The 27,657-nt window shown below is 43.3% G+C and overlaps 1 protein-coding gene across 2 annotated transcripts in view; it reads right to left on the bottom strand.

Annotated features, from left to right (window-relative positions):
* Positions 1 to 7,293: 7,293 nt before the first annotated feature.
* Positions 7,294 to 27,657, bottom strand: part of E2f3 (E2F transcription factor 3) — an 82,622-nt gene continuing 62,258 nt past the window's right edge. Inside the window, exons 2-7 of one of the 2 annotated variants that reach the window (XM_036189038.1) lie at positions 21,348 to 21,459; positions 19,878 to 20,079; positions 18,092 to 18,250; positions 14,034 to 14,148; positions 11,871 to 12,006; positions 7,294 to 10,820 (exon numbers count right to left, since the gene is read on the bottom strand). In XM_036189038.1, the coding sequence (XP_036044931.1) occupies positions 10,558 to 10,820; positions 11,871 to 12,006; positions 14,034 to 14,148; positions 18,092 to 18,250; positions 19,878 to 20,079; positions 21,348 to 21,459 (987 nt within the window). In that variant the 3' untranslated portion in view covers positions 7,294 to 10,557. Of the gene's footprint in view, positions 10,821 to 11,870; positions 12,007 to 14,033; positions 14,149 to 18,091; positions 18,251 to 19,877; positions 20,098 to 21,347; positions 21,460 to 27,657 lie in introns of both variants that reach the window. The other variant, XM_036189037.1, reaches the window with a different exon arrangement.

Genomic DNA, 27,657 nt, shown 5'->3' on the forward strand with positions numbered 1-27,657 from the left:
CTTTAAAAGCCAGCGCTGGCACTGTTATCTTGACAAACTTGGGAAGAGGCAGCCTCAGTGGAAGAACTGCTGTCATCAGATTGGCCTGATGGCATGTCTGTGAGACATTTTCTTTTCTTTCGTTTACATTATTATTTATTTATTTTTATTTTATGTGCATTGGTGCTTTGCCTGAATGTATGTCTGTGTGAGGGTGTCAGGTTCTCTGAAACTGTAGTTATAGACAGTTGTGAGCTGTCATACGGGTGCTGGGAATTGAACCTAGGTCCTCTAAAAGAGAAGCCAGTGCTCTTAACTGCTGAGCCATTTCTCCAGCCCCAAGGCATTTTCTTAATTGCTAAGATGTTGGGCCTGGGTTGTATAAAAAGGTAGTTAAGGGGGTTGGAGAGATGGCTCAGTGGTTAACAGTAATGGCTCCTTTTCCAAAGGATGTGGGTTTGATGCCCAGCCCTCACATGGTAGTTAACAATCATTCATAACTCCAGTTCCAGAAGATCCAAAGGCTTCTGTAGGCATAGGCATGTAGGTAAAGTACTCATACACATAATTTAAAAAAAAATACCAATCTTAGAAGAAAAGTAGCTTAGCAAGCCAGAAGAAGAAAGCCAGTGAGCAGTGTTCCCTCATAGTTTTTTTTACTTCAGTTCCTGCCTTGAACTCCTGCCCTGGTTTCTTAGTCGGGGTTTCTTTTTGATTGTTTGGGTTTTGTGTGTGTGTGTGTGTGTGTGTGTGTGTGTGTGTGTGTATGTGTGTGTATGTGTGTTTGTTTTTAAATACAGGGTTTCTCTGTATAGCTTTGGAGCCTTTCCTGGAACTCACTCTGTAGACCAGGCTGGCCTGGAACTCATAGAGATCCACCTGCCTCTGCCTCCCGAGTGCTGGGATTAAAGGTGTGCGCCACCGCCTCCCACCCAGCTTAGTTAGGGTTTCTATTGCAGTGAGGACACACCATGATTATTACAACTCTTTATTTTTTTCCTATAAAGGAAAATATTTAATTGGGGCTGGTTTACAGGTTTAGAGGTTTAGTCCATTATGGTCCTGGCAAATAGCTATTAGGTCTCACCATTAGGTGTCACTGGGGGTGGACTTTGGGGTTTCCGAAGCTCAAACCAGGCTCCATGGCTCTTTCCCCTGTAGCCTGATGATCCAGATGTAGAACTCTTGACTCCTTGTCTGACACTATGTCTGCTTGTGTGACACCATAATTCTGAATGAAAAATTGAAAGGACTCGATGCTCCTAGGTGTGGTGGAGAAGAAAGTTTATTGTAGATATAAGGGAGAAGGCCAGAGGCATCTGGAAGGATCCAGATTGAACTGGACTGAGAGAGAGAGAGAGAGAGAGAGAGAGAGAGAGAGAGATGGGGAGAGCGAGTGAGGAAGAGAGAACAAGGAGCCAAGAGGCCAAGAGTAAGCCGGGAGACCAAGAACAGCAGCCAAGAGGTATTGCAACTCTTATAAAGGAAAGTATTTAATTGTGGCTGGTATACAGTTTCAGAGGTTTAGTCCATATCATCATGGTGGGAAGAACGATTGTATGCAGGCAGGTATGGTGCTGGAGAAGTAGCTTAGAGTTCTACATCTGGATCTGCAGGCAGCAGAAAAAGATTGCCATACTGGGTGTAGCTTGAGCATCTGAGACCTCAAAGCCTACCTCCAATGACCACTTCCTCCAAGGCTACACATTCTCCAACAGGACCACACCTCCTAACAGTGCCACTCCCTGTGGGCCTTTGGGGGCCATTTTCTTTCAAACCATCACACCTGGTTTCTCTTGATGCAGAACTGTAAACTTGTATGAGTCAGGGTTCACTAAAGGATCAGAGCTAACAAAACTGAACTGATTGGCTTACAAGATATGGTTTGGGTTGTCCAACAATGGCTATTTCTCACTGAAAATCCAGTAGCTGCTCAGTCCATGAGGCTGGATGTCTCTGTAATCCCAATCTGGTAGTGAAGGCCTAGAAGAAGACTCCTGGAGAGTTGCTAGTCTTCAGTCCACACTGGAGGCTGGGAGAACTTTATAACATCAGTGAAGGCATGCTTCAGCAGCAGGCTGGATCCATAGTGAGGGGCAAGCAAGGAGCAAAATGCTTCCTTCTTCCATTTCCTTTTATCTGTGCTGCCACCAGAAGGGGCCACCTACATGAGAGTGGGTCTTCTTGCTTCAGGTAATCTGATAAAGAAAACCCCTCCCAGGAGTGCTCAGTGGCTTATGTTAAAGTTAATTTGGTTAACAACCAAGGTCAGCTGCCACAAACCTATGCCAAAATAAACCACTTCCTCCAAGAGTGGGTCTTGATCAGTTTTATCATAGAAACACAAAACAAAAAAGGACAGGGATCCTTTTAATTACTTGGTATTTCAACCACTTCAATTGTTCTGATTCAGTGATGCAAGAGGAGCTTTTGGAGGGGCCCTTGCTTGGCTTTTTCATTGGTGTTTTTTTGGTTTTGTTTTGTTTTTGTTTTTGTTTTTGTTTTGTTTGTTTGTTTGCTGGTTTCTATGTGAAGATCTGTGCATCTACAGGGATGGATTCTAGTGTTTTCTGGATGAGCAATCATTCTTGGAGGGCTCAATTCCCAGCACCACTCAAGAGAAAGGACACCTCTGCAAGTTCAGTATATCAGAACAAAGCTGATAGAGAAACATAGTAATGACCAATTAATCCCCCCCACCCACACCAATAATCACACTAAGAGAGGAAAAAATAGAATAGGAAAAGCATGAAGTTAAAAACTCATAGGAGGAAAAGTAGTACAGATTAAAAAGAAGGGAGGAAGCGGGGAAGTAGTGAAGTGCATGATTAAAGAAAGCACTAATAAAGGAAAAGCAAGAGAGAAAAGCCTCTAGAACAGGGGCTGGAGAGACGGCCTAGTGGTGAACTCCTCACAGAAGAGCCAAGTTTGGTTCACAGCACCTATATTGGGTGGCTCACAACTCCCTGTAACTCCACTCCAGGGGAATTGATGCCCTCCATCTTCTGGCTTCCATACATAGAGACATAAATCTACTACAAGATATCTAATAACAAACTAAAATATGTAAGCAAAATCGGATGAAAGAGGAATGTCAAAGATTTAAAAATAAAATAGAAGAAATATTAAAAGGAAAATAGAAATTGACAAAACTTCTTTCTGGGCCCTCTTACATTGGAACCTGTGAGGTCTGGGGAAGGGGCTGGGACCTACTGTGGTTCTTTTTTCTTCCCCTTGTGTAGGTGGGTAGTGTTTGGGGATGTGAGATCTGGCTGGTCAAGCATGCCAAATGGCCTTCCACAAAGATTTTATCACTGCACTGTATGTCCAGACCCCCAGTCAAGTGGCAGCCACTACTCCCCCAGGCAAATTCTCACTTGTTCCAGTCTTCCTTTCTCCCAGGTGAGTGCATCTGGTGTGGGATGCAAGTGTCCAAGTGAGGGGACATACTTCCAGAGTGTCAGAGAGGGAAGCATAACACAGTTCTGCACTTGATGGGGACATTTGAGGGTGTGGGTTTTCTCCTGCCTGGCTTAGTGTTTCAGATTCTATCCAGCATAAACCACCCAATGGGAGGAAGCTAGAGAATCTGGACATCTAGAAGACCTGGGCTCAGAGCTCAGTGAGTAGTCTGTGGACCCCCCCCCCCCATCACATCATTTATAGCCAGACCCTCCTGCTGTCTAAACTGCAAGGTTTGTCTACGTCTAATTCTCCCATCTACAAGGACCTCTGGCTGGCCTCCACTTAGACCTTATTGCAGGGTATCCTCTGGCTTCTTTAACTTGTGATTGTTCCTTATTTCTAGGTCCCCAAAGTAGCTCAGTCCAAACAAGTCTTAGTGTCCTTTAGAGACAGCTTCTTGCTGTTATATTCCACAACCTGGGGGCATTGTGATGGCCATCTTTTCCAGTGCTACTCTGCAACTGGAAAGTCAGGCACATCATGTTTTCCTATGTCTAGGACCTCCAGCCAGACATCGCAGGGCTGCCTGTACCCTCCAGGATGATTTTTGTGGCCATGGATTGGTCTTCCCGGCTGGGGTTGAAGTTATGGATGGTTTCCTATCTTTCTCTGTTCTTAGCTAGTCACCAGCTCCTTCACTCCTTCTCTTCTTAGATAATCATCTCTTTCTTAGCCTGATTCTTCTCACTCATGGAGCTGCATGGGGAAAAGCTCAAGAACACCATCGTACCCCAGAACTTGAGGCTTTATTTATTGAATGTTGCTCTGGTTCCAAGAATTCTGATGGGTTCCAAGAGCTCAATTCCTCTTTGCTGGTGGCAGAGACCAACCTTCCAGGAAACTGCTATGTAATTGCAGAATTTCTGATGACACCCATAAACAGTTTCAGTAGATTCTAGATGCAATCTGTGGACATTTATTCAGATCTGATTTCAGGCTTAATAATTCTAACCAGTCAGTACGGGAATTCTTGTAGGTCTCTGATAACCTGGTTATTTTTCTTACTGCTGTGTTCAAATATATGAGAGAAAGCAAACTGAAGGTTTACAGTTCTACCATGGTGGGAACACATGGAGCTTCAAAGCCATTGGTCATACTGTTTTTGCAGTCAGGAAGTGGACAGGATGTGGCACTATCCTCTAGGTCCACCCCCAGTGACTCACTTCCTCCAGTAAGACTCCATCTTTTGAGATTCCACAACCCAGGCTGGAGTGATGACTCTGTGGGTTAGGAGCACATATTGCTCCAGCAGAGGTCCCATGTTCAGTTTCCAGCATCCAAGTCAGTGGCTCACAACTAAATGCCTGTAATTCCAGCTCCGGGTGACCCAACGCCTCTGGCTTCCAAGGGCACCTGTACTGATGTGCACTTATCCCCCTCCCCATACACACATTCAATAATAAAAACATATTTTAAAAATCATTTTTAAGGTTCCACGGCCTACTAGTGGAGTGCCACCAGTTAAAGACCAAGTGTTGAAGCATATTAACATGCCGGGGACATGTCCTATTCAAACCACACTGATTTACAACTGAATCTTCACATCAAAGTTATAGTCTAGAGGCAGGCTGAGGCTACCCCACCTTACAGACAAAGGACCAGTTGGTTTAGTAGTTTGAACTGGGCCTATGTGGGCAATCTTCTTCTTCAAGCACTCCCACATTCAGATGCACAGGCCTGAGACTGGGCACTGCCCCAAACCACCCTCCCTTGCTGGAGCTCCCCAGTGACAGGGCTGGATCCAACCTTCATTTCTGCTTCTGCCTCTATCCATCTGTTCTTCTATGTCTTCCACAAATGCCTTTAGAAAGGAACGTGTGAAAAGATCCACATTTGCTTCTCTTAGCTAAAAGTTCTTTCTCTGCCAAGTAACCATACCCAGCCCCCCCACTCCCCCCCGTCAGCTCTAGCACCTAGGACAGAACCTGGCGTAAAACCATCACTTTCTGTTTATTCGAAGCATGACTGAACAACCGAACTGCTTACCTAAATGAGTGAATACATACTTTGTTCTTAATTATGTTCCTTACTATCTCCTATTGCTGTTTTTAATGATGTGTGCGCATATGTGGAGGTCAGAGACAGCTTGCAGTGGGGTCAGTTTTCTCCTTCCACTGTGTGGGCCACAGGAATAGAACTCGGGTCATCAGGCTTGGCAGTAAATGCCTTTACCTGTTTAGCTGTCACAGCCCGTACTTGCTAATTCTAAATGTTACTAATGCTAATTTCCAGCTGTTTTTCACCATAGAAACCATTCCTGTATTGTAACCAGGCATGGTTCTGAAATATTTACAGATCCATGTCTTTAATCTGTGTTTCTATGTAATTCAACTCTATGTGATTGGACTCAAATTCATCTGTCTAAACTTCTTGGCTGCTTTTGTGGATGAGAAATTCTCTCATCTGCCAGCTTTATGTGAGCAGGGTGCTGAAAGAAAACGTTTGTTTTGCTCTCCTTCAGTCCCTGGCTTGACTGTGAACTTGCTGACTTGCTGACCAACACACAGATCCTTGGGTAGCGATGCAGCAGCCACGCTAGATGACAGAAAAGCCAGGTCCTAAGCTCTTGCTGAAGATGACTCTACCCAGAACAAAAATGAAATGGAGAAAAATGTCCACAAATGGGAAGACTTGTCAGTGAAATCCAAGAAACACAGAAGGGATAATGTTGCCCTTGGGTGTTTTTAAAAAAAGTTTAAGATCTCTCTCTCGGGTACTCACCAGGGGTTTAGTACACACAGGCAATGTTCTAGGAACTGAGAGCACAACAGTGAACTGGACAGAAAAACTTTATTCATAGAACCTATCTAAAGTGGAAGAAGACACAGTATGAGGTACTCACACATGCTTTGAAAATACCCAGGACATTTACTAAAGCACATTAAAGACAGTGCCTAGAATTCTAATAGTCTACAGCTGGAAACAACCCAAAGGTATATCAGCTAATGGATAAATAAATTGTAGTATATCCACACAATGGACTATTACCCGGGCATAAAAAGGAATGAAATACTGGCCATGCTACTAAATGGACAAATCTTGAATAGTTATACTAAGAAGCCAGAAATAAGCGACTACATATTTTTTATTCCATTATAGGAAATATCCAGAAAGGTAAATCCTCAGAACAGATTAGTAGTTGCCAGCAGCTTTAAGTAGGGGAAATAGGAAGTGACTGCTTAGTGACTGAGTACAGGTTTCTTTTTGGGGTGATTAACTATTTAAGAACCAGCTAGCTATGATTGTGCATTGAACAGCAAACTCAAGTGACTAATGAAAAGCTTTGTTGTATACTTCACTACATTCCTGGCATATGATAGCTACTGTACATCCCACACCCCTATTTCTCAAAGTAGGAAATTGTCTGGGTAATGAAGCATCATCACAGGGATGGTATAAGGCCCTACTGGCATGAATTTGGTCTGTAAGTGAGAACATAGGAAGATAATGTAAAGTGTGTATAATGAAGGAATAAACACACTACAGTAGTATGTAGTATGACCCTATCTAAAAAAGGGGGCATGCTATGAACGTAGCTCAGTTGGTAGAGTGCTTCCTAGCATGCGCAAGGTCCTGAGGTCAATCCCTGCAACACATGAAACAAACCAGGCATGGCGACACACTATGGGCCTATAATTTCAGCACTCAGGAAGTAGATGGAGAAGAATCTGGAATTCAAGGCCATGCTCAACTACATAGCAAGTTTGAGGCCAACCTAGAGCACATGACATCCTGCCTAAAAAATAACTACACAAGCAACCCCCCCCCCCCCCACACACACACAAGAGAGAGAGAGAGGGGGAAAGAGACAGATTAAGATAATACTAAGAAAATCCATCTACAAGTCTGAACTCTTAAAAAAATCATTTTATTGACCCTTTACCATACAAAATTTATTCAAATTACATCCATTTGAAGTGGTAAGATCACAGCTAGAACAGGTCACCCTGTAACAAATCTATTTACAAAATCCATCATAAAAGCTTTTTTTGTTTGTTTGTCTATTTTTACATTATATTACATTATTTATTTATTTTTTAACTAGCATACAACACAAAGCTAAACTGATTAGTAGTTTGTGTACTCCCAAAGTCGGGAGGAACACTTCCTTTTTACAAAAGCATGTACCCCGTAGGAGAGACATTCCCACACCCTGCCCACTGCCACCCACCTTCTTCCACAAGGCGTCTTCCTTCAGATCCCTTCTCATCCACACAAACTTGTCATGCACACACTTGGATTCTTACTTCGTTTTTCCTGAAAGCTAAAGCTTTAAATACTGCGATTCTATTTACAGACAGAGCTACACGTACGACAAAAAGGCAAACAAGAGTCACAGGCGCAACAACAACAAAACAAAAACCAAAAACCAAGGCAACAGTCTTAAAAAATTACAAACCAGCTAGAAAATATTCTGGCAGTGTTTACAAATGAATTGCTATCTCTGTACAAAACTGGTAAATAATGGCAATGTGAGCGGACTGTATCGAGTTAAATAAAACTGCTATGTACACAAACACACGCCTAACACTGTTTGACAGCTCATGTGTTGCCCTTTATACAGTTTAATTCTCTGAGGCTCACGCCATCACCATTCACACATTTGTAATGTTCAGCCATTCCACATGTGAGCTTTTAGTAGCAGCAACTTAATGGTACCAGGGAACCTGCATTCTCAGGACTTAAAGTAACAAAAATACTGTAGTACTCACCTACTTTGTGTGCCAGATATTATGAGCAAAGAAAATGCCTAAACGCAAACAGAAAATAGTATGGATGTCTCCTCTATGTACGCCAGTTAAGCCCATTAACTGGAAAAGTCTTATTATGCATGAAAGAACTCTTGAAGACTTATTAGTATTCCTTTCGTTTCTTAAAACAATAAATACGGTATTACAATACGAATAGTTTCAACAAGAAAAGTCAACCAAACACACAACAACCTAGAGCCAGGTGAGTTTAGTCATTGGACTTTGGGGAAAGAAACCCAGCTCTATGCAGCTGGCCAAGAGGATTACACACAGCCAGAAGCAGAGGCAGCTAACCAGATGAGATAAATATAGGACATGGGAGAAAGCTTGGCATAAATGGTTTCCCATACAGGAAAAAACCCCACAGTGCATTTCCAGTAGGCACTTAACACGAAGCTCCCCCTCCCTCCTCCACCCCAGTGCTTCAGCTCGGACCACACGGATTATTCTGTACCAAGTCCAGAGTGTGTGAGGGGAGGAGGCCGGGGCTGGAGGCTGAAGAAGAGAGGAAGATAGTCTGCACCTTTGATTTTTTTTTTCTTCCCAAACATACACCACGCATACCCACACACAAGAGTTTAAAGTGCCGGTGTCTTCTGTCTCCACCCCCCCACCACCACTTTGCATATTGTGGAAATCTATCTAGAGTAAACTGGCCAGGGTTCTTGTGGTTTAGTAAAATGTTTTCCCAAGGGATATTTTCAACTCGATTAAATGTGTATGAGTTGAGTGCCTACTATGAGCCTCCCCACCGTGGGCCAGGCACATAGCATTTCAAACTGTTCAACTGGAGGTTAGTTTTCATGACTAATTCATTTCCGCAGCCCTTAGCATCCAAGGAATGGATTTGAGGTACTATGCCATATTCAACACCAGGACATGATGGCCATCACCATCTGCCAGTGGGAACGCTATTCTTGGAAGTAACTGGAAGGATGGTAGCTGACATAAAGCCTCCAGTTTGGGACACCATTCCTGAGGAGTAACGAGGGAGTTGCCCTGGCATTCTATCACTGCATTTCCTATCTCCTGCCTTCCCTTAACCCAACTCGCCCACTCACAATGGGAGGGGTGAATGGGTCTTGGCTGGAACTGGTCTACCCTGACACAGTGGGAGCTCCTCGTTCCACTCACACAATGGGATGCCTTTCTCCCTAGGGCCTCTCCACCTGACCCCATCCTGAGAAGTGGTCTCCCTGAGTGTGGCATTAGAGCCCTTTCCCCGGTCACAGGGGCCCGGGAAGCCCAAGGATGGAGGGATCCATGCCTGCTGCTCCATGGGACAGCTGTATCATCTGGCCCGAGGTCCTCCCTGGGGGCCACTCGAGTCAGTGATCTCCAGAGCTGTTTTCGCTCCAGGCTTCCCTCCTGGGAAAGGAAGCAAGACAGAGGATGTTTCTTGCAGAGGCTGGTGGACCTTAGGTCACACAGGTTTAGATGCTTTGATTAGTAGAGGGTCTCTCCCTCTGCTAAAGGAATAGCAATTTGCAAAAACCATTTTAAGGTAAACAATTCAATTGAAATGGTTGATGGGTGCCACAGGAATGCTTCAATGGCAGCTAGAAAAATAAAAATTCTAAAACAACCCACAAGGAACTCCTAAGTTGCAAGTAATTAACCGGAAACTCACAAATACGCAGGATGGGGGAAGTGGAAGTGGGTGGGGTATGGAGACAGGAAAATCCACAACAGCTTCGAGCAGCAGAACTCTCCTAGTCTCTGCATCTGCAATGAGTACTCACAAACAAGCTCTTCATCCAAAAGGCTGTGGAGGCTCTTGCAGCCTCCTGGTGGGACACACGGCCCATAGCTTACACTGAATTATGAGTAATTTAAATATTCCTAAGAGCTGAAGAAATCCGTGTCATTCCTTTGCATGACTTCAAGCTTGCATTTGTGGCAGAATTCCATTCCATGTTAGCAGACTCACAAAGACATGCATTCTGCAGAGAAGGCACGGCTTGAAATGCTGTTAAGGGAGAGCGCTGTTTTCCAGTGGGCCAGGTGGCCAGACCCCATTCAACAGCCTATCCATTAGGCACAGCAAGCCAGTCCGCAAGGGAAGGAGAGGAAGAGGGGAGAAAAGGACAGGTGAGAGACACCTGATTGCACATCTTCTCACTTGCTGACTCATCAGGAAGATTTTGGAGCCTGGGACCAGGCAGGGCTTTCCCAAGGGAGCCTGCAACTGTGCGTTTAGGGAAAAAAAAATTAATAATTCATCAAAATGTCAGCTTTGTTCTGAAGTTTACTTCATGATACTCTTGGAGGAAGAAGGTAGGAAGGGACAACACTGTGATACACGTTCTGATTCCATGATAAAAAAATATTGGTTTATAAGGACAGTTTGTACAAAGCCCAATCAACTACACATGAAGTCCTCCACGAGGGGCAGCTTTTCCAAATCATATGCATCAAAGAGATCACTGATGCCCTCTTCCTCCCCCAGGCTCAGCAGATAGTCCTCTTGGAGCAGAGGAGGCAGTAAGTTCACAAAGGGTCCTTCGAGGTTGGAAGGAATTTGGTCCTCAGTCTGCTGTAAAAGGTTGGCTGGGGAGGCCAGAGGAGAGAGGTTTGCTGTGGAAACGGAGCAGTCGCTATGTCCTGAGTTGTTAGAAGCCAAGTCTGGAAGAAGAAAAAAAGGGGGAGGCACAGTTAGGAGAAATTTTAAAAAACTACCTTTCCTGGATGAATGTGGTGGGTGTTGCCGCCCCTTAGCTCAACAGGGTGACCTGAGGACACAGATCACCGTTAGGCTAACAGGCATAAAGAACACATCACTTTGCTTTGTCCTCTTCTATTTATCTTTCTTTCTTTCTTTCTTTCTTTCTTTCTTTTGGGGAAGGTTTTATGCATCTTTATATTGGAGCTAAGCTTCTAAGAGCTTTGCTTTAGTGGCAGGAAGAGAGAAGTGAGCTACTTGTTTGCTGATCAATCACATCCTCATCGCTTTGGGGAGGAAGATGAGGTCAAGATTCTGATGAAGGCTTTTCTCTTCAAACCTCTTTATTTCCATCCCTAATGATTTCAGAAGCATCATTTGAGATGTCTGGTCAAGGTCAAGCATGGCTGATAACCCAAGACTGTCTACTGCCTCACTCTTCACTCTAGCTATTGTCCAACACACCAGGGAAACAGTTTTCTGCTTACAAGAGTCTGAAGAGTTTTCGTGAGGGATGAGGGACCATTTTTGACTAAGATCATTATTTGAGTCTACAAACTAGTAATAAACAATACCTTAAAAACTATTCTCATAACAGAAGCCTCTCTTCTACACACTCCATACAGCACAAAGGCTTTAACAGCTGCAGGTCACCCATGGGCCAACTGGTGGACACTCAGGACCCAGCAGCAAGTTCAGCAGGGGCTCAGAGCCTCTTTCTGACTTCAACAGGGCAAGCATGTCACCTTCTCACATGAGGCCTTTAACATGGTGAATGATGGAACAGCTAATGTTGTCCATAAATTCCAGGCCCTGTGAATTGGTCCTGCCCTACACTTTGGATATTCTGGCCAATGTGATAGGTGGCATGCAATTCCTCTCCATAATGGCAGCAACCTGGCGGACCCAAGCATTTTGTTATGACTTAATCATGTGGCTCTGAAAGAGGATACTTCTTCTGGACACCTTCATCTTTAAACATTGTTTCTCAAAGACAACAGTGAAACATTTACCTTTGGAAGTGGGCTTAGGGATATTCCCATTGTGGTCTTGGTTGTTTGTTTTCATGGCTCTGTGTGTTTCTATCTCTTCTGGACACAAGTAAACCTCAATGGGCCCTTGGGTACTTGCCAAATGTATTTGTAGGCTCTAGGAACACAAGTAAGAGGTCAAGTCAAGGTCACTTAGAAACACAAAGCATTTCTCTCCTACAACCGAAATGAAGGGCAATATTCACTGTTCATATTGCTCCCTCAGTCCTAGTCTGTCAGTGAGGACATTCTTTAGAGCAAGGGGCCAGCAAACTACTACAGCCTGAGGGCCAAATCCAAGCCACCAACCATTTTTGTAAATAAAGTTTTATTGGGAAAAAGTTTCTGGCCACCCTCATTCTGTATCTATTGCCTCTGGCTGTTTTTGTAATACAATAGTACAGTGTATTGCTTGAATAATCTAAGAAATCATGCTGCTCACAAAAATCAAGGACAACTCCTATGTGGGGTTTTAAAAAGTTTGTTGATTCCTGCCACAAAGAAATCGTTTTTTTTGGGGGGGGAAGGGGAGGTTCCTAGGTATTCTTTAGATATATTATTTTCCTGCAAATTATTTGAGGGCCTGTTAAGTATTTCAAAGACTGTATTTCCATTAAACTTATTCCCTCATGGTAAAACTTTCTAATGTTAAACTTTAATAACTAGCTTATAAACAACATTCTAAAGTGCTAGGAGCTTTAGTGAATAAGAGAATAAAGCATACTGATTCTTTAAATACTTCTATTTAATTATTTTAAAATAATCTGCTGCTTGTAAGCCACCTGGTCTAAGGGGATTTTTAAAAAAATTACTCATTTATTTTTATGTGTATGAGTGTTTTGCCTGTGTGTATGTCCATGCATCAGCATGTTGGTGGTCTGGGAGGCCAGAAGAGGGCACTGGATCCTCTGGGAATGGAATTAAAGATGGTTGTAAACTGCTATGTGGGTGCTAGGAATCAAACCCAGGTACTCTGGAGAAGCAGCCAGTGCTCTTAACCACTAAGCCATCTCTCTAGCCCAAGATTAATTTTAATTTTATTACTTTTATTTTTAACAATGACTCTTATTTTGTGTTTGGGTGTTTTGCCTAAATATATGTCTCTAATACCATGTGCATGCCTAGTACCTAACAAAGAATTATGGATGGTTGTGAGCTTGTGGCTCATGGCTATGGGAATTGAACCAAGGTCCTCTGGCAGAGCAACAAATGTTCTTAACCACTGACCCATCTCTCTATCCCAATATTTATTTTTATTTAAAGGTGTGTTTTTGTGTCTGTGTGAGCAGAACTTCTTATGTGTGGTTGGCTGCCAGAAGCCAAAAGTGGACATTGCATCCCCTGCAGCTGGAGTCACAGATTCTTCTACATGGGTGCTGGGAACCAAACTTGGGTCCTCTTGGAAGAGTGGCCTGTGCTGTAACCACTGAGACATCTCTCCAGCTCTGTACACTCATATTTAGAGGTCTTTGTCATCTAGGTCACAACATTTATTAAGGTAAAAAGTTTACCATGTAAAATTTAATAGTTTAGGTATTATCTTAATATTCCAGGTATTTTCTTTTTATCACAGTTCCTTTATCTTATAATTACAGCCCAGGCTGATTTTATTGAAGAACACCTGAAAACAATTACAAAAATGCCTGCCCTACTTTCTCACTATCCTTGTCTATTGATTACCCCAAGGTCCCGTTTAATCTTTTCAAAGTAAACATACTACAAATGATTTTTAAGAATTCTTAAAATGTTGCTAAGTCAGGGAGCTACTTTGAAAACCCCCGGAGCTCTATTCACGGTGGGGATTGTCTGTACACAAGGTAATCAACGTAAAATTTCTCAAGTGGTTCAAATTGATCAGAATCACCAGACAACAAATTGTAAAAAAGAGAAGTTGAAGAGAGGCAGGGCATCAAAGACTTAAGGACTGCTGTGGGCAGAATGGCCTTCTAGACTGAAACCAGACATTTTGAGCAGGGATAAACAGAGAACTGTTGACCCTTTTAAAACTTTGGGTTAATTGAAATAAATGGGAAAGAATTATCGAGCGCTTGGGAGGGGGCAGACTTTAACCATGAGTCAGCAATTCTTCAGGTTCAGGTGTTCTGGAATGTTTTCTGCAGATGGACCACGTCGCTGTCTCCTTACCTCTATTGAATCAGGCACTTCAAGTCTTGTTTCTGGAGGGGCTTTCACAACTATAACAGTTTGGTCTTTAAGGCCACTAATTTTTCGAATATCTTGATATGTAACATAAGCTAACGTAAGAAGTGTTAAGGACATCTTCCATCTATTTGCCAAAGATATAGCCATCATGAAAATGACAAAACAGAGCTGCTTTCCGCCCCATCCCTGGTATGTCATGGGGTGACAAGGTAAATATGCCCTCTCCCCCACCTCTTGCCACTTGCAACAGGCAGGAGAGCCAACCTTGGTGGCATAAGAGGAAGAGCTAGGCTTGCCCCTTACCAAGCAACCTGGAGAGCAGGCCCTGCACCTTGCCTGGGCAAAACCGTGGAGCCGGTCCTGGTGGTATGAGGGTGTGAGAGCAGAACTGGTCCAGCTCTTTGCTGTCTGCTACATTGGGTGAACAAGCCAGGGCAGTGCTGGACAGCTCACCTGGGTGGTGATGATGAGGTTAAGCTGACCAACCCAGTTACCACTCACGCCCAGAACCAGGAATATGAGGTAGCCAACCCCAACATCTGCTAGACCTGCAGATCCAAAGCTACAGGATCTCTATGACACAAGGCAACAACAGGATATCCAAGAGGAGTCCCAGTGAGGGCCCAGTATTGACAGCGTAGCAGAAACCATGGGTCTTGAACCAGACCAATGACTCGTTGCAATGAACACTTACAAGTAAAAATGTATGGACTAAAGGGTGAACTGTGTGACTCACTGGGTCACATTACAGCTTCCATGCTGAGATTTTGTTTGTTTGTTTGGTTTTGTTTTTTGGTTTTACTTTGAAATTTTGTGTTTTTTTTTTTGCAAGGACAGAGGGCAGAAGCAAGGTCACAGGGAGGTGAATAGTATTGGGTCACAGGGAGATGAATAGTATTGGGTTGCAGGATGTGAAATCCACAAAGAATCAATAAAAATTAAAACAACAACAACAAAGAAAATGACAAAGCAGACACACAGAAAAGTTAAAGTTATCCATTATTTTATGACTTAAAAGAATAGGTAGGTCTTCCCTTTTGGATCCTCAAATAAATGGATTCCCCATGGCTCTTCTGGTTGATGTTCTCAAGAATTAAAAAAAAAAAAAAAAAATCTATACTTTATCCTGCCAATCTTGTATACTAGTACTCCATGAATTCCAGTGAAGTGCACTGTCAATCAAACTGATTGACAGACAGTCCTAATTTTGGGGGTGGGGTGGGAGAGTAAGCTTTACTAATCAAAATTTTTTGAGTCAACAGCTACTTCTGTGTGCTATTAGCAAGTGTCGGCAGCAGCCAAATGAATGAATAAGCAGCAAATACATGGGTGGGAGAAGAGAGTCTACTGTTCAGGCAACAGCATGGTTACTCAAATGCACCTGGGCTGGTGTGATTACACACTGCCTAGACATCAAAGCATCATTATTTCCGTTAGAAAAATTACCCTTGTTATTATTAACACTATGAACATTTCGGGTTCCCAAAGAAGTAAGCAGCTCCCAGGTGCTCTGCAACTCAATGAAATTAAGATACAATGACTTAGCAAAAGAGACTAAATTAGCATTTCATGACTCTGGGTAGTTACTTCCCAGTACTGAAGAATTCTTTTAAGTGTCCTAGAAGCCAACCATAAAAGGATATCATGGCAGGGCATAGTACTTACTGTATAACAAAGCAGTCACACAAACTCAGAGACAGACATTTAGCAGCAGAGACAACAGGCTTAAGGCTTTCTCTTGATAACAAACACATACAATGTAAAGTTAACTTTAAAAAATTACTTATTATTATCGTATGTGTCTATGTGTGTGCAAGCATACATCATGGCAGGTGTGGTAGTTGCTTGACAACTTCCGAGTCAGGTTCTCTCCTTCCACCAGGGGATTTACAGATCAAACTCGGGTCATCAGACAGGCTTGTGTAGTAAGCACTCTTATCCACTGAGAGAGACATTACTTGCCCTTTAAAGACTCGTGTTTGACTGTGTATAGGTATGTGCACTGTGTGTACGCCTGATGTCTGTGGAAGTCAGAACTGCTGCATTTATTATTTTTGTTTTGAAACATAGGGTCTCACTATATAGCCTTGGCTGGCCTCAACTCAAGAGATCTGCCTTTCTTTGCCCCCTGAGTGCTGGACTTAAAGGTGTGTGCCATCTGTCAGCTTTTAAAATATGAAGGAGTGCTCTCTCTCTCTCTCTTTCTCTCTCTCCCTCCCTCCCTCCCTCCCTCTCCTGTACCACAGACCGTCTTCTCCAAATCTCAGTGGCTATGACAGGAGTTAGCATGGTGATCTTGGAAGATTCTAGGCTTTAGCTTACCTAAGAGGCCAACGGGGGCCTTGAGAATGGGAGATTAACTGATAACCAGGATTTTAACCCTCAGCCCACTGTCAAAAAGCTTTGTGACAAGAGCTTACTAAAATAAAACTCATCTACAATTATTCAACATGCTGCAGAAAGGAAAATTTCAACACATCTGTGAACAAGCTGTACCAGACTGGGAACTGAATGGAGGCCCGAGATAAATTTCATAAATATATTCAACACCATCAGCCACATGTTCAGGACAGCTGTCAATCATGTTTCACCACAGGGCTTTTCCACAATGGAGTTCTAACTAAACAATGAATTGAATAGCCCTACTACCGATTTCTTTTACAAAATTTGCTATTGTCTGTGTATTTAGTATGTGATTGAGTGGGCAGGTGTGCCACAGTGCATGTGACAGTTGAGTTCCCCTCCTATGTGGGTCCCAGGGATCGAGGTCAGGTCTTCAGGCTTGGAGGCAAGCACCGATACTATCAAGCCATTCCATTCATTTATTCATTTAAAGACAGTCTCCATTGTGCAGCCCTGGCTGGCCTGGAACTTGCTATGTAGAACAGATTGGCCTCAAACTAACTAACAAAGATCTGCCTGCCTGCCTCTGCCTCCTGAAAGCTGGGATTACTGGAGGGCACCACCATACCAGGCTGCTTTTATTCCTAACAATTTATTTATTTATTTTTCGAGACTAGGTAGACAGGATATACTCTCTATGTAGTTTTAGCTGGTCTAGAACTCATAATGTAGACAGGGCTGGCCTGAACTTCACCTGCATATGCCACCACACCCTGCTTTTTCTTTTCAAAGACAAGATCTCATGTAGACCAGGCTGGCCTCAACTTCCCTAGGTAGGCATGGGCTACCTTGGATTCTTGATCTTTTTTTTTTGTCTTGTTTGAGACAGGACCTCACGTACCCTAGATTAACTTTAAACTTGCTATGGTGCTCAGGCTGGCTTTGAACACCTGATAATCCTGTCTTTGTCTTACAAATGCTGATATCACAGGTATGTACTAACACACCTGACTTTAAGAGTGTAATTTCTCCTTTTCTATTTTGTTCTTTTTTCCTCTCTCGACACAGGGTCTTACTACTGTAGTCAGGTGGCTGTGAACTTAGGACTCAGTGTCTTCACTGCCAGGACTACAGGCAGTCAGTCCCAACCACACCCAGCTACAATATACTCAGTGGTATTTCTAGTCTCAAGAGTAGCCCAATCAGACAGATTCAGCAAATTCCAATTGCTACAATGTCTGATGAAAAGAAAATAGAAAGCGAGAACCCCAACAGTGACAGCTAACACCCACCAAAAATCTGGGAAGCCGAAGACAAACCCGCCTAGTGTTGCCATTAATATTAATACTGACACCTTCCGCTATCTTTTAATAGTGTTCTTACGATGTGAGCATATCTATATGTTCCAACCACACATGAATAAAATGCTTTAAATAATGGTTCTCACCTGGCTTTCAACACCGATAATGATACCATATAGTCCAGAGATACCTTATTAATAACACTGTCCTTTGAGGCAAAGCTAAGTAAGTGGACACAGACAGACACACACAGACACAGACACACACACACAGACACACACACACACCCCATGTTTGCACGATGCCAGAGTAACATCTATCTACCTCGTGAACAAGGTAGTCTGTCAGCTCTGGAAACATTACAGAGGCTCTAACCACCAGCGCCACAAAGGATATCTTTGATTCTCTGAATCCTCGGTTAACAGTTTGAGGTCCAGGGTGCAGCTTTGGATCAGTTCGTCTAATTTCTTCTCTTCCTGACTGAGCTCGGTCACTTCTCTGGACAGGCCTTGGCACTGGGCCAGCATGCCCCCGTCCTCAGACAGACTGCAGCCCCTAGAACCCAAACACAGATTCTTTATGGCGCTTTACAGGATCCAAAGGGTGGAAAGAAAAATCATTGGGGTCAACAACCCCCCACACCACCCCTGTGTCACTGAAGGTCATGTTTGTTAGCCAAGGGTTAGATTAGAGCTTTATAAAGACATTTGTCATAAATACTGTCATGCACTTTACACACACCAAAGAAATCAGGTGAAAACAGTAATTTTCTCAGGGTCCTTTTCCTAAGGGGGAAAAAAGCCTGTTTGTTCAGAAGTCTCAAATTCTGAGGGCAAAAAAGACAGCCACCTGGTTCCCATCACCATCACCTAATCCATGCATCCCTGGGGGCATACCAAACAGGTGTGTCAGGCATCTGCCAGAACAAAGACAGGCAGTCAACAGGTTTCTCTAAGGCATAGGTCAAAGCGAGTCCCTGAGCTGTCCCACAATTCCAAACGCACACACACAGTTCCTTTTAGAAACGCACTCAATTGTTTTCAACACTGAGGATTGAACTCAGGGTCTTCTTTAATGCATGCTAGGCAAGTGCTCTACCACTAAGTTACATCTTCAGACCTTGACTGTATTCAGACAGTTTCTTTTCACTTATTCTAAGTATGTAGATACACCATACCATGTTGGGAGTGTGGAGGCCAGGGGACAATTCTGCAGAGTTGGTTCTCTCCCGCTTTAATGAATATGTTTCAGGGATCCAATCTAAGTTGTCAGGCTTTTGAGGCAACCCTTTACTGGATGAGCTACTTTGCAAACCCTTAAATTTTATATATATATATATATATATATATATATATATTTTAAAAACATTCCTCAAACAGTTTGATCCTTTTAATATGATTTCATAGTTCAATGCTGTACTTATAAAATGCCCAACTCTGTCCATGATTCACAAATGACATTATCAAGTAGAATCAGACACAGTGGGACACATGTCTCTGCAGTAGAAACCTAGACACTGAAGTCTTGCCTTCATTGACAGAAGTGTGTTAATCTATTAGAACCAGGGATGAATCTACTTCATGACCCTGTTGATTCATCTTTATCCACAGATGACCAAAATACAGTATCAGAGACATGTGTATGCATCAACAGATCACACATACGCACAGACTTAAGTGTGATTGGTGAACAGCTTCCTTCCCAATTTACAACTGCTGAGGTCTATTGAATTCCATGATCCTCTGGATTCACGCCAATCAAATACAGACCAACAGTATCTAAACAGGAGCACCCCACCCCCCACTAAAAGACTGTTTTTTTTGTTTTTGTTTTTTTGAGATAAGGGTTTCATGTATTCTGGGCTGGCCTCGAAATCCCTTCTCACTGGAAGATGATTTTGAACTTGTGGTTGCTGGTGTTGAACACCACACTCAGTTCATGTGGAGCTGGGGATTGAACCCTGGGCTTCATCCTTCTAGACAAGCACTCTATGAACTGAGCTACATCCTCAGCCCTGACTTTCTACATAAAAACTTTGAGGGGGGAAGAGAAAACTGGGAGGGAGGGAGTGAAGGGGGACAGGAAAGGAGGCAATGTATGTGGAAGCTGAAATTAGGAGACACCGAGGCAGTCACAAAGGCCTGCTGACAGTGGGTGCGGGGGAGGGGTGGACCCCACTCACATCCATTGGACGTTGTTCTTGGACTTCTTCTTGATGAGGTGGATGCCTTCCAGCACGTTGGTGATGTCGTAGATCCTCCTCTTCTGTACTTTGAGCACCTCTGCTGCCTTGTTCAGATCCAGGACCCCATCAGGTGACTGGCTCAGGAGCTGAATGAACTTCTTGGTGAGCAGACCGAGTGACGTGTCATACCGCGTTTTTTCTGAGGGAGATTTTGGAGCTTAAAGAAAAACAAAAACCGAACGGGTGGGGGATAGGGGAAAGGTAAAGAAATGAAGGGTTTCTTCGCAGCTAAGCAAGCCCTCTTTCCCAAGGCAGCCGGATTAGTATCTGAAGGAAGGCTGGTGGTGTTTGGGTGAGTTACAAAAGCTATGAGATTGCTTTATCAGGGAAGGAAGAGACTTCCTATGTCGGGCGATACACTTCCTTGGACTCTGCCTGTCTGTAGTTTCTATTTGCCCTTACCCTATTTTCTGGATCTAATTAAATACCTCACACACAGGTGTTCAAAAGTATCTGCTGAATGGATGAAAGAGTGCCGTGGCCTCAGGGAATCTCACTAAAGAAGCCTAAGCTAAGGAGCCAGGTCACCGCTTTGTCCATAACAGGGTGTCAAAGAGACCTGACCTCACTGGCCATTCAGGCACTGGTGTATTATCACTCGTCAGTTCGCCTTGCAGAACAAGTCTTATTTTGATAAAGAATACCTCGAAAAGTTCAAGCTCTCACCCCTCTTGAACGAAACGCAACGGTATTCAGTGCTGTGCTACTCTACTGGGGCTCAGGCTGAGGTCTAGCCCTTCCACATAGTCTGTGGCTACACTCTTGGGAGACCATAGGGAGAGAAGAGGCAAGTCTAACGCAGCTTTGCATGAAGTGTGGAAGTAGGAAATATCTGGCAGTTTATAATGTATTCATTTCTCTCTCAAATGACATGATGATAGTATTCATGGAGGCAGGAATTAGCTGTGATTCATTGTGTGTAATTACTTGTCTCTTTCCCCCACTTTTTAAGGCACGGTAGGTATCGTGTATCCCAGGCTGGCCTTGAACTCAGGATCATTCCCCCTCCAATTCCCAAACGCTGGGAGTATAGGTGTATGCTACCACACTCAGTTTATGTGGTGCTGGGGACTGGACCCAGGCCTCATCATGCTAGGCAAGCACTCTACTGATTAAACTGCCCCCGTTCCTAAACTAGAGAATGAGGTTGGCTGGGGCATCACTTATCCCACCACATCCCTCTCCATCCTTCTTGCTCTCTTAAGTCACCATTAAAGGGAATGAACATTAAATTGACTAGTTCAAACTGTACATGCATTCAGGGTCTAGAGTGACTATCATCTTCTGAGACACAGAAAGAAATAAAGAAAACATGCCAAAATTATTCATGCCCTGGCATTCTTTCCAGCACAAGCTTGGGAGTCCCACACCAAGGAGCACAGGGAAACAGGTAAAAAGCATCCTTACTTTTTGGACTATCAGGACTCCGCAGTGCAGCTCTTCCTTTGCCCTTGGGGGTTTTTAGACCATCTGAGAGGTACTGATGGCCGCTCTCTCCCAGCTCCAGCCTTCGCTTTGCCTGTAACCAGAAAGTGAGATAGCTGTCACTGGTTCTGTTTGTGCCCCCCTTCTCCTCTATCTCCCACACTGTGGCTTGTTATGCCCCGTAGTCAGGGTCTTACTCAGAAGGCCAACCTGTCACACAAACTCCCTTCCCCTGCAGTGATCACGTACCCACATTTAGATGGACAAAGTAACTCTTCAGCTATGGCCTAATCATTTATTTAATGACTCAACGTATGTACTGGGCATAGGGCTAGTTGCTAAGAACATCTTATGCATTATGGAACTTGAGTTCACATTTGTGGGTATCCTCCAATCTGACTTGGTTGGACACTCTCTGTGTTCCTCAGACACTGTTTACTTATCCCTAGCAGTTATTGGTTGCTTACTTCCCCACCTCTCATTTCCTGTAAGACAGACATTTCTCATTTATCCTTGTATCCTGGAGCTTGGCGAAGAGCCTGGGTCTGTAAGTTTTCAATCACTCTTTCTATGTACATTTATCAAATGAGTCATTTAGAGGAACACAACTAGCTACAGGCTACAAATAGCCCTTCATCAGAAAAATAACATTGCAAATGCACCATCAGGAGCTACAACCAATAGCACTTTCTCTAGCTTATCATTAAATCTGGTAAGTGAGAAGCCATCACATACGTTTTTATCTTATTTGTCACCTCACTTAATGTCTGTCTAACATCTTAGTTAGGAACCTTGGTAAGCAAGTTGGATAAGAATGTCTTCTTCCCAGGGTTCCACTATGATGGGTGTTTAAAGCAAGGTGTCTCCAACTAGACAGACAGTAGGACAGTGTATACCAAGCTCCCTTTAGGATAGCTTCTTCTAGTGAGATTTGCAACTTGAGGTTAACTGCCTATTGTTGTGGAATATTAGTTGAAGATGTGTTACATTCATTTATGCCGGGGAATATTTGTTTAATGATGCAAAGATGTGCTGCATTCTTTTTTGTTGCATTTATTTAACTCTGTGAAGCTGTGTTACTTTGCCTGCCTAAAACACCTGATTGGCCTAATAAAGAGCTGAACAGCCAATAGCTAGGCAGGGCTGCCAGGTGGAAAGAATAAATAGGGGGAGAAACCTAGGCTTGCAAAAAAGAGCAAGGAGAGAAAAGGAGGAGGATGCCAGGGACCAGCCACCCAGTCACACAGCCAGCCATGGAATAAGAAGGAAAGAAAGACATATAGAATAAAGAAAGGTAAAAAGCCCTGAGGCAAAACATAGTTAAAGAGAAACAGGATAATTAAAGTTAGAAAAGCTGGCTAGAAACAAGCCAAGGTAGGGCCAGGCATTCATAAGAATAAGGCTCCATGTATTTATTTTGGGAACTGGGTGGTAGGCCCCCAAAGAGAACTACAGCCTATGATATGGAAAACAGGTAATGAACCAGAGGATGATGGTTATCTGGCTTATTGAAAAGTTTCTGGCTAACTCAGTCCAAAGCAGTAGCCATTGGGCACTGGATTATCCCAATCTACACACTCTACAAGTCTGAAATACACATTGGATTCCAAATAAAAAGTAAAATAGCCTATGAATTTTGTGTGGATGGAAGCCAGAGGACAACCTTGGGTGCTGTTCCTAAGGTGCTACCCATATTGATTTTTTTAAAGATAGATTCTTTTATTGACCTGGAATTTGTACATCAGGCTAGTCTAGCTGGCCAGTGAGCTCCACAAATCCACTTGTCTCCATCTCCTCAATGCTGGTGTTACAATAGCTCAGGTCATCATAGGCACAACTAGCTTTTACCAACCAAGCTATCACCCCCAGTCCAACAGCTCACTAATTTTGATACTGATTATGTTAAAAAGATACTTTGGATTTATAAAATATTGAGTATTATGCAGCTTTCATGTGTGCACATTATCTTTCTACTGGACAGGGTTAAGCTAAGCATTCATCGAATGGTCCAGGAAGGACAACTCAGCAATTTGCTTTCCTGACTTCATTTCCTGCTCCCAACTCTCCCTCCCAATCCATGTGTGTTGCATAGTTTTGGTTTCCCTGGCCAATGTTCCCTCTCTGGACAACCAGCCTTTCCCCTGCAGAGCCTGAGTGCATTTGAATACACCTGGGTTTGTTGAATCCTGCCTCCTGGCCCCACCCCCACAGCCAACAGGTTGTACGGCATAAGGCCATGGCTGGGGGAGAAAGGGACAACTTTAAGAATTTTCCTGGAACTACAAGCAAGGAGTTGTAGACGGGAAAACAGGGATGGAGAAAGGAGACCGACTTGGCTCATGCAGCAAGAGCAATAGTTGGTCTTCTCCAGAGTCTTTTGTTGTTTTATCCAATAAAACCTTTTTATTGAAAGCACTTTGGGTTGAAATACTGAGAGTGTGTAATGAGCACCAGTGAAGTCAGGATGGGCTGGGGTGCAATGGACAGCTGCCAGGTCCTGGTAGAATGTTGAATGGCAAGATGTATGTGCTCTTGTGTGTGTGAATGCTATCTTGTGGCTATTACGAAGCTGTTACAGATAGAAGCCTTACTTTGAGGCTAGACCACCTGAAAGTAAGCCACTGTGTTCTGGTTCTGTTATCTCAGTGAAAAAGAATCCAAAGAGTTCAGATAACGATCTCCTCCTCCCAAGGCAAAGTCAACCGAAGGCAAAGCTGGAAGGTTGGGATCCAGAGCTCCTAGGCCTGGAATCTACACTCTCCTTAAGTCAAGATCTATCCTCTGGCCAGCAGCCTAGGTCCTTGTGAATTTTGCCTCATCACCCTAAGCCATTTTGTTTTGTTTTGAAGCAAAGGCCTAAAGAAGCACAAAGTCACAGGCCAGGGAATCCCTAGAGGTCTGTTGCTAAGAGACTGAAGTCTAACTTCAGTCACTAGAACTAGCTTCCATGTGTGACTCTGGTTACTAAGCATCAACAAAGCAGGGCAATTCTAAATACCAGATAGTCTACTAAGTGGTAGTGAAAGAGCAAAAGGAAGGCCTGAGATGTCGCAGTCTCTTAAGGGACTCGACCATGAAGCTTAGAGACCCACAAACAAGCTACAGAAGAAAGGCAGTCCAAGATATCCTTCCCAGAGCATCCAACAGGGCAGGCCATTAGCAGCTCCATCCTATCCCCACCAAGTCAGTCCATATCTGCCATCCCTGTTGAAGACACAATGGACCATAGAAAGTGATCATCATATGGTGTTCCACTTTCTTAAATAGGTATTTCTGTTGGGTTATTTTATCCCTTTCTTCCACTTCATGTACAGAAGGGCTGAGTTAGACCTGAATGGACCACATGTTTCCTGTAAGTCCCCAATTTGAACATTTCTATAGTAATTGGACTCGTGGGTGAAGGCTAAGAATTTTGATCTATGATAGCACATCACTTTAATGCTGAAGAGAGCAAATCGAATCATATATACTTAGTAAAACAAAAAGCTAGATTAAGTAGTGTGGGTGATCTCTGCCTCCATTGACATGCTGATGAAAGTCTCTTCTGCAATCATTTTTGCTTGCTTACAGTGTGAGCATCTTGGTGAAAACTGGTGTGAAACATGTGTTTGGTCTTTATTCAGTGTCCTGACCGACAACTCCAAAAATCTATGGCTTTTCTAGTGCTCTGTCATTGGTGTGTTAATGAGCTGCATAATGGTACTAACTAGAGGTTTGGAGCTTATATTACTTTTGGGCTGCCGTGATAAAGTCCTTGACAGAGATAACAAGTGAGGAAAGGTTTATTTCAGCTCATGGTTTTGTGAATTCCAGTCCATCACAGAGGGAAAGGCAGGGTTGGGTGTGGAAGGGCATGGTGGAGTGTATGCCATTTGGGGTGTGGAGGAAGCTAACATCATAGCAAATGGGGAAGCAGAGTGGCCAGGACTAAGGACAGTGAAAGACCCGCCCCTAGTGACCCACTTCCTTCCCCTAGCTCCTACCTCCTGAATCTTCTACAAGCCTACAACAAATACCCCCAACCAGCTGGGAAACAGCATTTGAGACATGGACCTAGGGGCTGTCAGTCTCTGACCATAACAAGGATTTTAGCTTCAACTTCAATCTCCAGACAGGGGAAGGGGGCTATAATGGCTGAGATGGTTGTCAGTGGCCAGTAATTCAACCAATCATGCCTATACAATGAAGCATCTATTAAAAACTCAAAAGACTGGGTAAGTAAACATGGAGATCGGTCATCAAGAGGAAGTACAATAAGGTCCACCCCTTCTGTGAACTTCACTCCACCCGTCTTCCTCATCTCTCTCCTCTGGAATAGCCTTCATAATTAGCCAGTAGGGGTAAGTAAAGTGCCGATGGCAATGGATGCAGTTGGTCAGTCCTTACACACAGGTAAAACAACCCGCGGCTTGGGGCTGGCACAGGAAGTAGCATGTCTTGGGGACAGAGCCCTTTAACTTTAGGTAGATGAAATCAGGACTGCCTAAGACAGCGAGGGTCCTGACACAGACCGTAGTACAATTACTCAGTAAAATCTGAGTGTTTATTAGACACTGATGTTAACTATTTTGTACTTGATTACTATGTCTTTTCACGATCACTAGATAAGGCGGTTGCTATTACCTTCTATTTGACCTGAGAAAACTGGAATTTAAAACACCTAGTAACATTCTCAAGAGCCCAGAGCTGGTATGCCTTGTCAATGCTTTCTTTCTTTCTTTCTTTCTTTCTTTCTTTCTTTCTTTCTTTCTTTCTTTCTTTTTCTTTCTTTCTGTCTCTCTTTCTGTCTTTCTCTCTCTCTCTCTCTCTCTCTCTCTCTCTTTTTCTTTCTTTCTTTCTTTATTAAGTTTTTTGAGACAGGGTTTCTCTGTGTAGTTTTGCGCCTTTCCTTGAACTCACTTGGTAGCCCAGGCTGGCCTCAAACCCACAGAGATCCGCCTGGCTCTGCCTCCTGAGTGCTGGGATTACAGGCGTGCGCCACCACCACCACCCGGCGCCTTGTCGATGCTTATGGCCACTTCATGAGAAGCTCGGGAAAAATTGCCATATAAAAACATATTAAGAGTTATAGTAAATCGGTGCCACTTTGTTTTAGTTTTTATTTACGTGTATAGGTGCCCACAGAAGCCAGAAGAGGACACTGGATCTTCTAGAGCAGGAGTTACAGGCAGCTGTGAGCCACCTGATAATGGTGCTGGAAACTGAACTCCAATCCTCTGCAAGAGGAACAAACATTCCTAACCCTCAGCCATTCCTCCAGTGCCTTATTTATCAATAACTTTAAAATAATTATTTTAAAGAATTCACTTATTTTTACTTTATGTGCATTAGTATGTTGCCTGCCTATGTCTGTGTGAGGGTGTCAGGTCCCCTGGGACTGGAGTTACAGAGAGTTGTGAGCTGCTATGTAGGTGCTGGGAATTGAACCTTGGTCCTCTGGGAGAACAGTGATCTTAACTGCTGAGCCGTCTCTTTAGTCCCCTTAAAATAATTTTTTTTATAACTAAAAAACTATACTTTTTCATAAATAATTGATCTATTTATTTGCATGCATGTGTACACAAATTTGTGTTCATGTGTCCTTGGAGGCTAGAAGAGGACATTGAAGCCCCTGGAGCTGGAGTAACAGGAAGTTGCAAGGCATATAATGTGGGTGCTAGGAACCCCACTCCTCTGGAAGAGCACTAAGAACTCTTATCCACTGAGCCATCTCTCTAGCCCCTTGATGTTAGCTTCATAATAAACTTAACTATTACTTTATTCAGTAAGAAAAAAACCTCTGCGTTATATAATAAATGCACACTCACTTTTATCATGGCAAACAGGTGTATGTGTAAAGCAGGATTTCCTCCACGCCTGATCCCCAGTGCCCTTTCTCAAAAATAAGTACTGCTAAGTTACCTGGACGACAACTTTTCAGATGCTGTGTGTAACTAACTCTAAGTATATATAATATGTAGGTATACGTCACCTCAGTGTTAACACCTTTTACTTTTCTCTTTTCATAAATAATAGCAAAACATATACTATTTTATCAGTAAATGTCTTGAAGTGTGATCCCTGGCAGTGCATACAGTTTTGAATGAACACTTACCATTATTATATAATAATTTCTCCATAATTATTCATGATAGCTCTGTGGAGTAGGTATTAACACACTCTTTCTGTACTGAGCTAACCAGTGAATGTGATCTGTGCATATTGTAAGTGACCATGAATTTCTGATGCTGTGAAATGAACCTCCTCAGCTTTCATACCAACTTGTGGGGACTGCCACAGCATGATTTCATAT

Source organism: Onychomys torridus, chromosome 5, assembly GCF_903995425.1.
Source record: "Onychomys torridus chromosome 5, mOncTor1.1, whole genome shotgun sequence".
Lineage (NCBI taxonomy): Eukaryota > Metazoa > Chordata > Mammalia > Rodentia > Cricetidae > Onychomys > Onychomys torridus.